The sequence below is a fragment of the Sapajus apella genome, unplaced genomic scaffold, assembly GCF_009761245.1.
Source record: "Sapajus apella isolate SASKATOON/1434 unplaced genomic scaffold, GSC_monkey_1.0 scaffold43, whole genome shotgun sequence".
NCBI classification, from domain to species: domain Eukaryota; kingdom Metazoa; phylum Chordata; class Mammalia; order Primates; family Cebidae; genus Sapajus; species Sapajus apella.
The window spans coordinates 8,981,789-8,995,565 of record NW_022436983.1 but is presented as its reverse complement, the minus strand read 5'-3'; the positions used below and the strand labels follow the sequence as shown (position 1 = coordinate 8,995,565).

General features: G+C 48.0%; 1 protein-coding gene across 13 annotated transcripts in view; it reads right to left on the bottom strand.

Annotated features, from left to right (window-relative positions):
* FHAD1 (forkhead associated phosphopeptide binding domain 1) overlaps positions 1–13,777 on the bottom strand; it is a 160,279-nt gene that overhangs the window by 89,234 nt on the left and 57,268 nt on the right. For all 13 annotated transcript variants that reach the window (XM_032300467.1, XM_032300474.1, XM_032300468.1 and 10 more), the window contains exons 6-7: positions 9,257–9,490; positions 3,036–3,159 (exon numbers count right to left, since the gene is read on the bottom strand). In XM_032300467.1, coding sequence (XP_032156358.1) covers positions 3,036–3,159; positions 9,257–9,490 — 358 coding nt within the window. The remainder of the gene's footprint in view (positions 1–3,035; positions 3,160–9,256; positions 9,491–13,777) is intronic.

Sequence of the window (13,777 nt, the reverse complement as noted above, 5' to 3'; positions counted from 1 at the left end):
CCAGCGTGGCCTTTTCTCTAGAATGAATTTGGCTCAAGTCTCTCCCAGGCACCCTGTGTCATGCAAGCTTTCCCCATTCTGGACTATGGGAGAGTGAGCTACTCTCAGGCCCACGTGGGGTTCGAGTTGCTTCCCTCTGCTGCTCCAGGTTGGTTCCTTCCCTGCCCACATGCACGCGCTGATCACACCTGACTCTGCTGAAAAATTGAGGGGGACCCTCTGAGATCTCTGGGGTGCTCTCCGTGCAGCCCCCTCCCGCCTGGCACTGCCATCCCCACCAGCAAACTCAAGCTGTGCTGGCTTCTCCACTCCCAGCTCCTCAAGTCCAGCTGACCCCTGGGCTCCATCTGGCTTCCCCTCCCTGCTGTGGTCTGGAAACTCTCTCCAGCGCAAGCCGGGGCAATCACTGGTTTCATCTTGTCTGTTTCCACTCCCTCCCAGATCACTGTCACATGCTTCTTGGGGCCAATATATGGAAACCATTATTTCAGATGTCTTTTCTGTTTTATTTCTTTGTTTGTTTGTTTCAGGCAGGTGAGGAACTCCAGTCCCTGCTCCTCCGTCTGCCTCTCTCGCCATGGAAGAGGGGACGTGTGATGTGTTGTGTTGGCTTCTGTGAGCCTGGGTCACTGAGTGGATACAGTGACCAAAGCCCCTACTGACCCAGTGGGCCTGAGGCGGAAGCAGGAAATGAACCTGTCTACTGTACTGTGAGCTACTGAGACTTGGGGGACTGTTTGTCACTGCAGCATAGCCCGGCCTAGTGCTTCTCAAGCTGGAGTGTGCACGTGCAGCAGCCAGGGGCTTGTTAAATAAAGATTCTGGTCGGAAGGTCAGGAGCAGGGCCTGAAATTCTGAGTTTCTTACAAGGGTCCAGGTGATGCTGATGCTGCTGGTCTTTGGACCACACCTGGAGTCGTGACAGTGTAGTGCATCCCAGGCCCCGCCCAAGCCCAGGTCTGTCCGCCTCCCTGATTAGGGAAGCGGGGTCTGAGACAGGCTTGCAGCATGGGTGGGGTGTGATGGGCAGATGCCGGGGAGGAAGGCAGGGCCCAGCGAGATGCCCCTTACATGCCTGGTGCCCAGAGCAGCCCTGCCCATAGGAGGCGCTCACAAGTATCCGAGAACACTGCAGGTTAGGAAAGAGCAGAAGTAGAAGCCTGTAGTGGAGAGGAGACTACAGAGTGAGGCAGAGGGAAAGCCAGGATCAGGGGCCGGGTCCTGCAGAGACGGCGATTGTGCTCGGCTCACTGCTAGCTCAGCCTTCACAGCCGCAGGCACGTTTCCTGTTGTGCAGGGACTTTCAGAGCAATACGCCCAGCCCAGACTCATTCCCTGCCCACCCATCTGCTTTCCTCTCTTCCCCCTTTCTCTGTCAATGGCCTCACCATCTGCAGGTCTCTGGACATGTCATTTTCTGCCTTAAAAACCAAATGCACCCCATCACACTTAGAAGAAAACCTGAACCCCTCCCCTGTGATGCGGCCCCGGCTCTGCCCTGACCCCACTGGGCCCCACAGCCCTGGTTCCCTGACCCAGCCACACTTGCCCACACTTGCCGGCAGCTGCTCTGACACTGCAGCTCGGTCCGGTCTCAGGGCCTTTGCACTGTGCTCTGTGCCTGGCACACTTCCCGGGGCCTCCCGAAAGCCCCTCCACCTCCTCAGAGATATCCCTACCCAGACACTAAGCCGGGGGGGAGGTGTCCAATCTTTTGGCGTCCCTCAGAATGGTCTTGGGTCACGCATAAAATACACTCATTCTAACAACAGCTGATGAGCTAAAAAAAAAAAATCACACACACACAAATCTCATGACGTTTTAGGAAAGTTTATGAATTTGTGTCAGGCCCCATTCAAAGCTGTCCTGGGCTGTATGTGGCCCACAGGTCGTGGGCTGGACAAGCTTGCACTAAGCCATTCTGCTTCACTTCACCCCTCCACCGAAGTGCTTCCCCACCATGGTGCTCAGCTTTATTTCCTCTGGAGCACTGATCTCTGGCTGGTATGGGCTTGTTCATTTATCTGTTTACTTCTTATTATCTGTCACCCTCTCCCAAGTGTGAGCCCTATGAGCAGAGGGATCTTGACTGTTTGCTCCAGGCTCTCTCTTCCCAGTGCCTAAAACAGTGCCTGGGGTCTAGCAGGTGCTCCACAAATGTGTTGAATGATAGCCAGGCACGGTGGCTCACACCTGTAATCCCAGCACTTTGGGAGGCTGAGGTGGGCAGATCACAAGGTCAAGAGATCAAGACCATCCTGGCCAACATGGTGAAACCCCATCTCTACTAAAAATACAAAAATTAGCTAGGCATGGTGGCAGGCGCCTGTAATCCCAGCTACTTGGGAGGCTGGGGCAGGAGAATCACTTGAACCCAGGAGGCAGAGATTGCAGTGAGCCGAGATCGTGTCACTACATTCCAGCCTGGCGACAGAGTGAGATACTGTCTCAAAAAAAAAAAAAAAAAAAAAAAAAGGTGTTATGAATGAACGAATGAATGAATGAATCCAGGCTAAGAAACAGGTATGCCTGGCAAGGGTGTGCCATGAATTGGCTGCCCCATTCCCCAATTGAGTCCTTGAGTATCCAGCTACCTCTCAGCAAAATGCTTTGGCTCCAGCCCCAGTCCACCAGTGTGAGATGGGTAAGAGGCTGGGTGCTTAGCCACATTCTAGTTTGCATTCACAGCAAACTGGCTCATGGGACTGCCTGAGTCACAGCCAGTCCTGTGTGTTCCCTGGTGAGGTCCATGCTCAGCAGGCCTCTTAGCTAAGAGATAACATTTGCTCAAATATTTATCAAGGGCTGACTCCAAACAAGGCCACAGGCTAGGAACTGGATGGCACATAAACCTTTCCTGAGGACGAACTCAAATTCACGGACAGGGGCTGCCTAAAGGGCTGCTGAGAAGAACTCTGAGGCTGCAGCCAAGTTCAGTAACAAGAAGTATGTGGTTGATTGGTGATGTCTGGTGTGGTCAAGAACATGGGGGGCGGGAGTGGCGGCTCCCAGGCCCAGCTACAGCAAGGGCTCACCTGATGCGATAGCGTGGTCCCTCTTTAAATTTTCCCCCTCATTCTTCAGGGATGCGATTTCTGAGTTCCGCCCGGACAGGGTCTGGCACAGCACCTGGCTGTAGCCTTTCTGTAGGGCACTGATCTGTGGGAGGAGGCGGCACAGTCAGAGGCGGGCTGGCCCACGTCTGGGAGACACACAGGTACTTCTCACAAGCTGGACGGAAAGATTCAGATTGATTTTTGGTTGGGGTGTTGAGGAAACCAAGCCTTTTAGTTTTAACTAGTGGAAGGGACAGGGGAGGGCCTGTTCCTTCAAGGACCACCCCTTCCTATGTCATCGAAACATGAACCTTATCTTCGTGTCACTGGGATACCTGGTTCCTTACTGTGCCTTCCAATGACCTTTGGACTCTCAGCCATAAACAGACCACCTGTTGGTTCCAGATCGCCCAGTACTGACTGAATATGGAGCAAAGTTCAAGAGAGGGAAGCAGGTTATAAAATTAATTCCCTCAAATGACAGCAATAGTTTATATCTCACAGAACACTCTAGAGCTTACAAAGCCCACTCACAGACACTACTTCAACAGAGCCTCATGGCCTCCTCACAGGAGGCTCCTGGGAATGCTCCTGCATGAGTCTGTTTTCACGCTGCTGATGAAGACATACCCGAGGCTGGGAAGAAAAAGAGGTTTAATTGGACTTACAGTTCCACATGGCTGGGGAGGCCTCGAATCATGGCGGGAGGTGAAAGGCACTTCTTTCATGGTGGTAAGAGAAAATGAGGAAGAAGCAAAAGTGGAAACCCCTCATCAACCCATCGGATCTCGTGAGACTTATTCACTATCACGAGAACAGCACGGGAAAGACCGGCCCCCACGATTCAATTACTTCCCCCTGGGTCTCTCCCACAACACGTGGGATTTCTGGGAGATACACCTCAAGTTGAGATTTGGTGGGCACACAGCCAAACCATATCAGCTCCCATTTTGCAAGTGAGTAAATCAAGACTCAGAGGGGTGAGCTCACTTGCTTGGGATTGCACGGATCAGTCGGTGGTAGAGTCACCATCCAAATCCAGGCTTTGGTTGCCTGCTACCAGTTCTTTCCATCTTATCACATCGCTCTAGGAACCAGCATTAAGAACCGGAGGCCATAGAGCTTGTAGGGACTCAAGAACCAGGCTGCCATCTGCAAAATCTGTCTGTGTGAAAATAGGGAGGACACCAATTCTGCCCATTTTTTAAATTCTGTAAGTGGGTACGGTGATGGTTGTAATTTCAGGGTTGTTGAAAGTATTTAGTGAGTGAGTAGATGGAATAGTACTCGGACCATGCCTGGCTCACCACATAGATACTCACTGTGATTATTCCATGGTGGGTCTTAGTGTCTGCTTTTCTTGCCCGTCTCCAGGAAGGCAGATTGATAATATTTTTGTGTGCGTTTGTAAGCCTTGCCTAGGCTCACTTAAAATGCCAGTGTGGCTGTCATTAAGAGGAGATGCAAGAATCCCTGATAATCCTCACATCATGTTGCAGGCATATCATAAGATATGACAGGGTGGGAGTGGGGGGGACCCCAACAATGCAGACACGGTGTGCCGTGCACCCTGCACCTGGCCACCAGGTGGCGCTCATAGTCTGTGTTTAGTGTCTGTCTCCGAAAACCTTGTGGCTAGGACTCCGTGGTAGAATTAACAGAAGGATTAAGGTCTCACAATTTATACAGCCCATTTCGTGCACGACTCACATTTTCCCTGGGGCATCTAGTATTGGAGAAGGAGTGCTCACTAGAAGATGGAGGGACACGGACTACAATGTCCCCACCCTCTCCAAGGCTATACTTTTGCAGGTCTGACTTTGGAAATTTGGAGTAAAAAAAATTATTTCACCTCTTCTGTTCTCTGTGGGGACGTGCTACTCCCCATAAAAAAGGTATTTGGAACTTAAAAAAAAAAGTTACAGCTCTTCTCAGCTTGATGCTTTTGTTTGTATACCCGAGGCACAACACAGAGAGAAACTTCCAGAAGGGATGGGAAAACCCATCCCCCAAAGACTCCAGTGCTGTCTGACAGATAGGAAATGTTTCAATCTAAGTATCAGAGCTGTAGGATTTCAGACTGTGGGAAAACTCCACGTAGTCTTCAAACATCTTCATCAATTTCATGACCAAAATAAATATCCCTATTGTCTATAATTGGCATAAATCCCCCGGTATTTAGTGCCTGTTATACTGTGTAATAAAATGGGCACTGGGTCATAAGAAAGTTAATAGTGCTAGGAAGACTGATTGCTTCAAGATACGAATTCAGCTGCTAATTAGCACAGGCAGCACAGACCGCATGGCACATTGTCTTGGGGTATTGCATTGGATCGAAGGGCTCTCTGAGAGCAGCAAATTGATAGGCACGCACTTTCAGGAGACCCGGGAGAACAAGTAATCAGAACAATAAATCAACCTGCCATGTGGCTTATACGTCTGCTTGAATGTTCTGTTGGCAATAGAATATTTAAGAGACTAAAATGTGAGCAGATGAAACTTGATTTGGATTCAAACCAAATGCATCCTTTACGTCAGAGATGCTTTGTTATAAAATGTCATCTTTCAATTATGAGCCAGGATCAAGGTGGAGGAAGGAATATTAATGAGTCAGAGTAATTCTTTCTTTCTCTCTTTTTTTTTTTTTGAGATAGACTCTCACTCTGTTGCCCAGGCTGGAGTGCAGTGGCACGATCTTTGCTTACTACAACCTCTACCTTCCAGGTTCAAGCGATTCTCCTGCCTCAGCCTCCCAAGTGGCTGGGATTACAGACACACACCAACACGCCTGGCTAATTTTTGTATTTTTTAGTAGAGATGGGGTTTCACCATGTTGGCCAGGCTGGTCTTGAACGCCTGACCTCAGGTGATCTGCCTGCCTCAGCCTCCCAAAGTGCTGGGATTACAGGTGTGAGCCACCGTGCCCAGCCACAGAGTAATTATTTCTAGATAATTTCTTGGTGAAAAGACAAGATTCCAGATAACGTGGGCACTTTAAACAATGCCCAATATGTGACTTGTGAACAGACTCAAAGATATGTGACAATGACTCATCCTTAACCTTGTACTTGGACAAGACACTTCACTTAGTGCAGGAAAGCTCTGAAATGGGAGAGTTACTGAGAAACATGGAGATCTGGTTCCAAAACTGGGTTCAGGTCAAGAGAAAGAGGCTCCGCAGTGAGTAAGAGACACGTCCAGGCAGCTGTCTGCAGCAGTCCTTCCTATAGGAACAGCTCCCCAGCTATGTTCTTTTTTTTTTTTTTTTTTTCTTGACAGAGTCTATTGCCCAGGCTATTATGCAGTGGTGCGATCTCAGTTCACTGCAACCTCCACTCTCCAGGTTCAAGCAATTCTCCTGCCTCAGCCTCCTGAGTAGCTAGGTACAGGCATCTGCCACCATGCCCAGCTAATTTTTTGTATTTTCTTTTTTTTTTTTGAGACGGAGTTTCACTCATGTTACCCAGGCTGGAGTGCAATGGCGCGATCTCGGCTCACCGCAACCTCCGCCTCCTGGGTTCAGGCAATTCTCCTGCCTCGGCCTCCTGAGTAGCTGGGACTATAGGCACGCGCCACCATGCCCAGCTAATTTTTTGTAGTTTTAGTAGAGACGGGGTTTCACCATGTTGACCAGGATGGTCTCGATCTCTTGACCTCGTGATCCACCCGCCTCGGCCTCCCAAAGTGCTGGGATTACAGGCATGAGCCACCTCGCCTGGCCAGGACCAGCTACTTTCATTGTTCTTTCAAAAACAGGTCTGAAGGAGGGTCACTGCTTCAATATTAGGGCATATGTTTGTCTCTCTTCTTGTCTACTCTGTCTCCCTCATCGGAACACGACTGTAGGAAGACAAGGATCAGGTCAGCCTTGTTCTCTGCCGAATTCCCAGAGCCCAGAGGAGGGCCTGGCACCGGGTCGTCACTCAACAAGTATTTGAATGAACAGATGAGTGGATAGATGAATGAATGAACAAATGAACAGATACTGTCCTATTCTGGAAGGTAACTACGCCTAGCCCTTGCCCTTGCGGAGCTTATAGACCCTGAAAGACTCTCCTAGGTTCACCATGTCTACCCGAGGGCTTTTTCCAGGGCTTAAACTATGCACCCTGAATTGCGCACAGAAGGGAGAGGCCAAAGCAGTGAATCAGCGAACAGAGGCTCAAGGGACAGCCACTGTTTAAGCAGCATGATGCATGGAGGGTGAAATTCACCAGTGGCCTGTTTCTCTTTTAACAACTTTGTTGAGATACAATTGATATACAATATCACTGGTCAATTTTAAAGTTAAAAAAAAAAAGAATATGAATCAAGTTTCAAGAGAAAGGAACATGACTGGTAAATTCAGAAGTTCCAGGGGAAGAATTTTTGTTTGATGCAATTCCCTGTAAGTGAACCAGAAACTAACTGCCTTCGGGGTTTGGTAAAGGCCTCTGTGTTTGGAACACTGCGGGGTTCCTTCTCCCCACTTAGCTAACTGCCCACAGCTCTCCCTGGCCGGGGCTGGATTGGGGTGAGAAGCAATCACTGAAGTGACAGCATTGTGGGGGAATAGGAAATCGGGGTGAGAACATGGGGTCTGTAAGAAAGCAGATCTGAGTTCAAATCGTACTGCCACCTCTCTCATGCTGTGCAAGCTGTAAGCAGTTCCCGGGTGTCTCTGGGCCTGACTTGAGACTTTTGTTTTTTTCTTTTGAGACAGGGTCTCACTCTGTCACCCAGGCTGGAGTGCAGTGGCATGATCTCAGCTCACTGCAACCTCCGCCTCCCGGGTTCAGCCTCAGCTTCCGAAGTAGTTGGGCTAATTATAGGTGTGCACCACCACGCCTGGCACATTTTTTTTCCCCCATTTATTTATTTTATTGCATTTTAGGTTTTGGGGTACATGTGAAGAACATGCAAAATTGTTGCATAGGTACACACGTGGCAGTGTGATTTGCTGCCTTCCTCCCCATCACCTACATCTGGCATTTCTCCCCTTGCTATCTCTCCCCATCTCCTCACCCCCCACCGTCCCTCCCCTATTTCCCCGCAACTGGCCCCAGTGTGTAGTGCTCCCCTCCCTGTGCCCATGTGTTCTCATTGTTCAACACCCGCCTATGAGTGAGAACATGCGGTGTTTGATCTTCTGCTCTCCTGTCAGTTTGCTGAGAATGATGGTTTCCAGGTTCATCCATGTCCCTACAAAGGACCCAAACTCATCGTTTTTGATGGCTGCATAATATTCCATGGTGTATATGTGCCACATTTTCCCTATCCAGTCTATCGTCGATGGGCATTTGGGTTGGTTCCAGGTCTTTGCTATTGTAAACAGTGCTGCAATGAACATTCGTGTGCACATGTCCTTATAGTAGAACGATTTGTAATCCTTTGGATATATACCCAGTAATGGGATTGCTGGGTCAAATGCAATTTCTATTTCTAGGTCCTTGAGGAATCGCCACAAATTTTTGTCTTTTTAATAGAGACGGGGTTTCGCCATATTGGCCAGGCTGGTCTTGAACTCCTGACCTCAAGGGATCTACCAGCCTCAGTCTCCCAAAGTGCTGGATTACAGGCATGAGCCGCCACGCCAGCCTGGGCCTGCCTTAGATTTTTCATCTGTAGAATGGATGTGTCAGAGGATTGTGAAGTTTAAATAAGTCAAAGGGCTGGGCATGGTGGCTCATGCCTGTAATTCCAACACTTTGGGAGGCCGAGGTGGGTGGATCACCTGAGGTAGGGAGTTCAAGACCACCCTGATCAACATGGAGAAACCCTGTCTCTACTAAAAATACAAAATTAGCCAGGCATGGTGGCACATGTCTGTAATCCCAGCTACTTGGGAGGCTGAGGCAGGAGAATCGCTTGAATCTGGTAGGCAGAGGTTGCAGTGAGCCAAGATCGCGCCATTGTACTCCAGCCTGGGAAACAAGAGCGAAACTCCATCTCAAAACAATAATAATAATTATAGTAAATAAATAAGTTAAAGTGCTTTGCACTAGTTCGTGCACGTGGCCGGTGCTGAACAAATGCTGATCTTGTTCTTACCATGCTAGGAAACTGCCCAAGTCTCTCAGCCTTGTGGATTTGTGTTCTTAACCACCATGCTCCACTGACCGCCCGTTCCCTAATTCTGGGTGGGTCACCTGGGTTGGTGCTCCTGGGGCCTCCCGGGCCTTGGCCTGAGGGCCGTGCTGTACCTCTCGGAATCCACCCACCTGGCTTTTCAAGCTCTGGATCTCTTTCTGTTTGTCGATGTCTTCATCCAGAACCTGACACTTCTGCGTGATCTCCCTCTCAGTCTGCCTGGAGGTAGAGGTCTCCGACAGCTTCTGACTCAGCTCCACCACTTCGTTCTGCAGGTTTGCTATTATGACGTCTTTATATTTGGATTCGATTTCATAATCTGAGAGACGGCTGATCTCTTTTCCCAGCAGGAGAATTATTTCATCCTGGGTGGAAATCAGATGGGAAGCACACTAGGTGTGGTACTAGGTATAAGGCTGAGCTCATTAAAAAAAGGTAGGGGATGGGCACAGTGGCTCACACCTGTAATCCCAGCAATTTAGGAGGCTGAGGCAGGTGGATCCCCTGAGGTGAAACCCTGTCTCTACTAAAAATAATTAGCTGGGCATGGTGGTGGGCGCCTGTAATCCCAGCTAATTGGGAGACTGAGACAGGAGAATCGCTTGAACCTGGGAAGCAGAGGTTGCAGTGAGCCAAGACCATGCCATTGCACTCCAGCCTGGGTGACAAGAGTGCAACTCTGTCTCAAAAAAATAAAAAAAGGTAGGAAAATTATAGTGTGATTCTTTTGGGAAAGTGAGAGCAGGCAGGCAGGGAAAAGGCAGACTTTGGGGCTCTCTTTGTCACTTGGAAACTCAGAGACCAGAGTTTGGTTAAAATGCCTACTTGCATATAGACTCCTATAATGCATGTGCATACCTTAGAGGGACAGAAACTTTCCTTTCCCCTAAAATTACACTTTCACATTAAGAGCCACCAACCCGCTTGGGAATTTTTGTTGCCAGAAAGTTTATTTATAATATTTTTAGGAATTAACTTACCAGGCCTCAGTCCAGCATCTGTGGACGAAGGAAAGGTAATTAAGGAAATGACTCTATTCAACCACATTCTGACCATAACGGGGCTATTTAACTTTACACATTTAATACATTCTGATATCGCTTTTCCTCTTTCCCTTCTTCTGTAATTCCCTGCCTCTTTTGGTTATTCACATAAAAATTTATTCCAGGTAACCGAGTCATGAAAAATAAATGAGAGAGGAATGGTGATTTATGTGTCTAGGCTCTTGTAAATTCCAGGCTGGAAAAAGCTTTGAGCTTGGCAGCCTATACCCACAGGTGTCATTAACCCAGTCCTCCATCTCTCCAAAAGAAAAAGCACTGTAGCCGAAGAATTTGTTAGGTTTCCCAAAAAAGGGGGAAAAATCCCTCAAACTTCTCACCAGAACCCTTTAATAAGATATCAGGAGGACTGAAAACCAAAATTCTCTGATGTGTTCCATAGGCAGCTAGTTCCTGATCAGTTACTTTGAGAGGAAACCCTGCTCTCCGTGCAATTTTCTGCTGGTTGAAAGGAAGCAGGTGGGCAGTTTCTAGACCTACCCTGGGGAGCTTGACCTTCTAGGTTTTGGTCATGATGGAGCCCACTGCTGCCCGGGGTCTGTTTCTGGGTCCCTGTGCGTACTTGTGGAAATATTTCGAAGGTCAGCCTCAAACAGATTCCATGCTCTGGGCAGCCCCTTCCTTCATCCAATGAGTTACCCAACGGCTCCATTTCCAGCCAGGTGCTTGTTCAGCATCCACACAACAAACGTGTATTGAGCATCTACTGTGTGCCACGCTCATGCTGGGCGCTGAAGTATGGAGAAGGTTCCAGCTCTTGGTGCACAGCTATGGTTCCTGCCTTTCTGGTGAGGACCCTGTGACTTCCTTGAGGGAGCACCCCTCACATGGTCTTGGTAGAAGGGTCAGTGATGTGCAATAATCCTTCCTGTCCCACCTACCATGTGCACGTGACCCAGGCTGGTCAACTGGCATTTTCTCAGAGATTTCATGTATTACTTACAAGAGGAAGAAGCTCTTGCTTCCTTTTGGATCATAGGCTTTAAACATGAACTTCACTTTGTCTACAGTCTTGTTTTCCAACATAAGAAGCCAGCCTGCTGCAGAAAGCAGAACTATTAGGGAAATAGTAGAGAAACTGACAGCGAGGAGCAGTCTGATCATTGAAGCTCCTGGATCCAGTCGTGCCTGAAGCTGGTTGGCCTTTACATTTTCCAATAAATAAGCCAGTAAATGCTTTTATTCTTTTTTTTTTTTTTTTTTTTTTTTGAGACAGGGTCTTGCTCTGTTACCCAGACTGGAGCATAGTTATGCAATTACAGCTCACTGCAGCCTTGATCTCCTGGGCTCAAGTGATTCTCCCACCTCAGCCTCCCTAGTAGTTGGGACTATAGGCAAGGTCCACTACGCATGGCTAAGTTTTTATTTTTTGGGTTTTTTTTGTTTTTGTTTTTGTTTTGCAGAGATGGAGTCTTGCTATGTTGCCCAGGCTGATCTTGAAATCCTGGGCTCAAGTGATCCTCCTGCTTGGCCTCCCAAAGTGCTGGGATTACAGGCGTGAGCCACTGCCCAGCCTATTTTTTCTTAAACCAATTTGTTTGTTATCACTTGCACTTGAAGAAGTCCTGGTAAGTCCGGGCATAAATAGTTCATAAATAGTAAAAATTTAGAAATGTGGTTACATCTTAGTTCCAGCTTAACAACCGTGGTGGGTTAAAAATGGCTACAAACGCTCTGCAGCTCCTGCCATCAAGCAGTGGAGTCTATTTTCCCAGCCCCTAAATCTAGGCTGGCCCCGTGATCTGCTTTGACCAACAGGAAGTGACGGACGTGATGCTGAGTGGTCTCCAAGCAAGTTCTCAGGAGGCTGTACAGCTTCTGTCCTGGCCCTCTGGAAACCCAGAGACCACTATATTATGAGGAAGCCCGGGATGAAGAACCATGTGCAGAGAGGTCTCACAATTCCAGGTGTCCTTTAGCGGTGATTTTTAGTGGTGAGATTTTGGTGCGCCATCACCCAAGCAGTGTACGCTGCACCATATTAGTAGTCTTTTATCCCTCATCCCCTTCCCACTCTTCCCCGCAACTGCCCAAAGTCCATTATCATTCTTATGCCTTTGTGTTCTTATAGCTTAGCTCCCACATATCAGTGAGAACATATGATGCTTGGTTTTCCATTTCTGAGTTAATTCACTTAGAATAATAGTCTCCAATCTCATCCAGGTCACTGCAAATGCTGTTAATTCATTCCTTTTTATGGCTGTGTAGTATTCCATTGAATATATATACCACAGTTTCTTTATCCACTCATTGATAGATGGGCATTTGGGTTAGTTCCGTGATTTTGCAATTGTGAACTGTGCCGCTATAAACATGTGTGTGCAAGTGTCTTTTTCGAATAATGACTTCTTTTCCTCTGGGTAGATACCCAGTAGTGGGATTGCCGGATCCCATGGTAGTTCTACTTTTAGTTCTTTAAGGAATCTCCATGCTGTTTTCCACAGTGGCTGTGTTAGTTTACTCATGTAACCAAATACCACCTGTACCCCAATAACTTATGGAAAAATTTTAAAAAAGAAAACTAATAAAAACTCTATAAAAACTTCAAAAAAATAAGATAAATAAATCTGTCTACGGGAAGAAATTGAAAAAACAAAAACAAAAACAAACCAATTCCAGGTGTCCTAATCGAGGTCTCTGACATGGGAATGAGGCCTTCTGAGACCATCGGCCCCTGCCATGCCACTGGCTGATGCAGTTACCTGAGTGAGGCCAGAAGACACTAGCAGGAGAATCTTCCAAGGCAACCCATAGAATTGTGGGAAATAAATTGCTGGTTTTTTTTTTTTTTTTTTTTTTTTTAGAGAGAGTCTTGCTTTGTTGCCCAGGCTGGAGTGCAGTGGCGTGATCTCGGCTCGCTGCAATCTCTGCCTCCTGGGTTCAAGCAATTCTCCTGCCTCAGCCTCCCGAGTAGCTGGGATGACAGGCACGTGCCACCACACCCAGCTAATTTTTTTGGTATTTTTTTTAGTAGAGACGGGGTTTCACCTTATTGGCCAGGCTGGTCTCAAACTCCTGACCTTGTGATCCACCCGCTTCAGCCTCCCAAAGTGCTGGGATTACAGGTGTGAGCCACTGCGCCCGGACTAAATTGCTGTTTTAAGCCACTAAGTTTCGGGCCAGCTGGTTAACTGACAGAGCATCCAAACCTGGCTTCTCACCTTACTCAACATTGCTGCAGATTCCTGGAGCTCCAGGTGGTTCTGCTCCTTATGAACTCTAAGAATTGCTGCAGGCTCAGGCCCTGATCTTTAGGGGAATCAAGGCATGGTTGGACTATTGCTTTTAGTATTAGGTTGGTGCAAAAGTAGTCAATTACAATACAATTTTCAGGTTGTGGCTAACGGAGGTGAAATCAACCTGGATCCAGCCTCCCCAGGTTTGCTGACATTCATCTGTTCTGGCCTCTGTCTCTTCCTGTCTACACCTCTCTGGTTCTTTAACAAGTCTTTCTCATTTGCTCGGCCATCTCTGACCTCAGCTCTCACCTCCTCCTGCTAGGGAGGTTAACTCAGGTCTGTTTAACTTCAAAGCTGGTGATGGAAGAGTGGTGGATTCCATCACCAGTTTAGAAGTTAACCAGACCTGGGT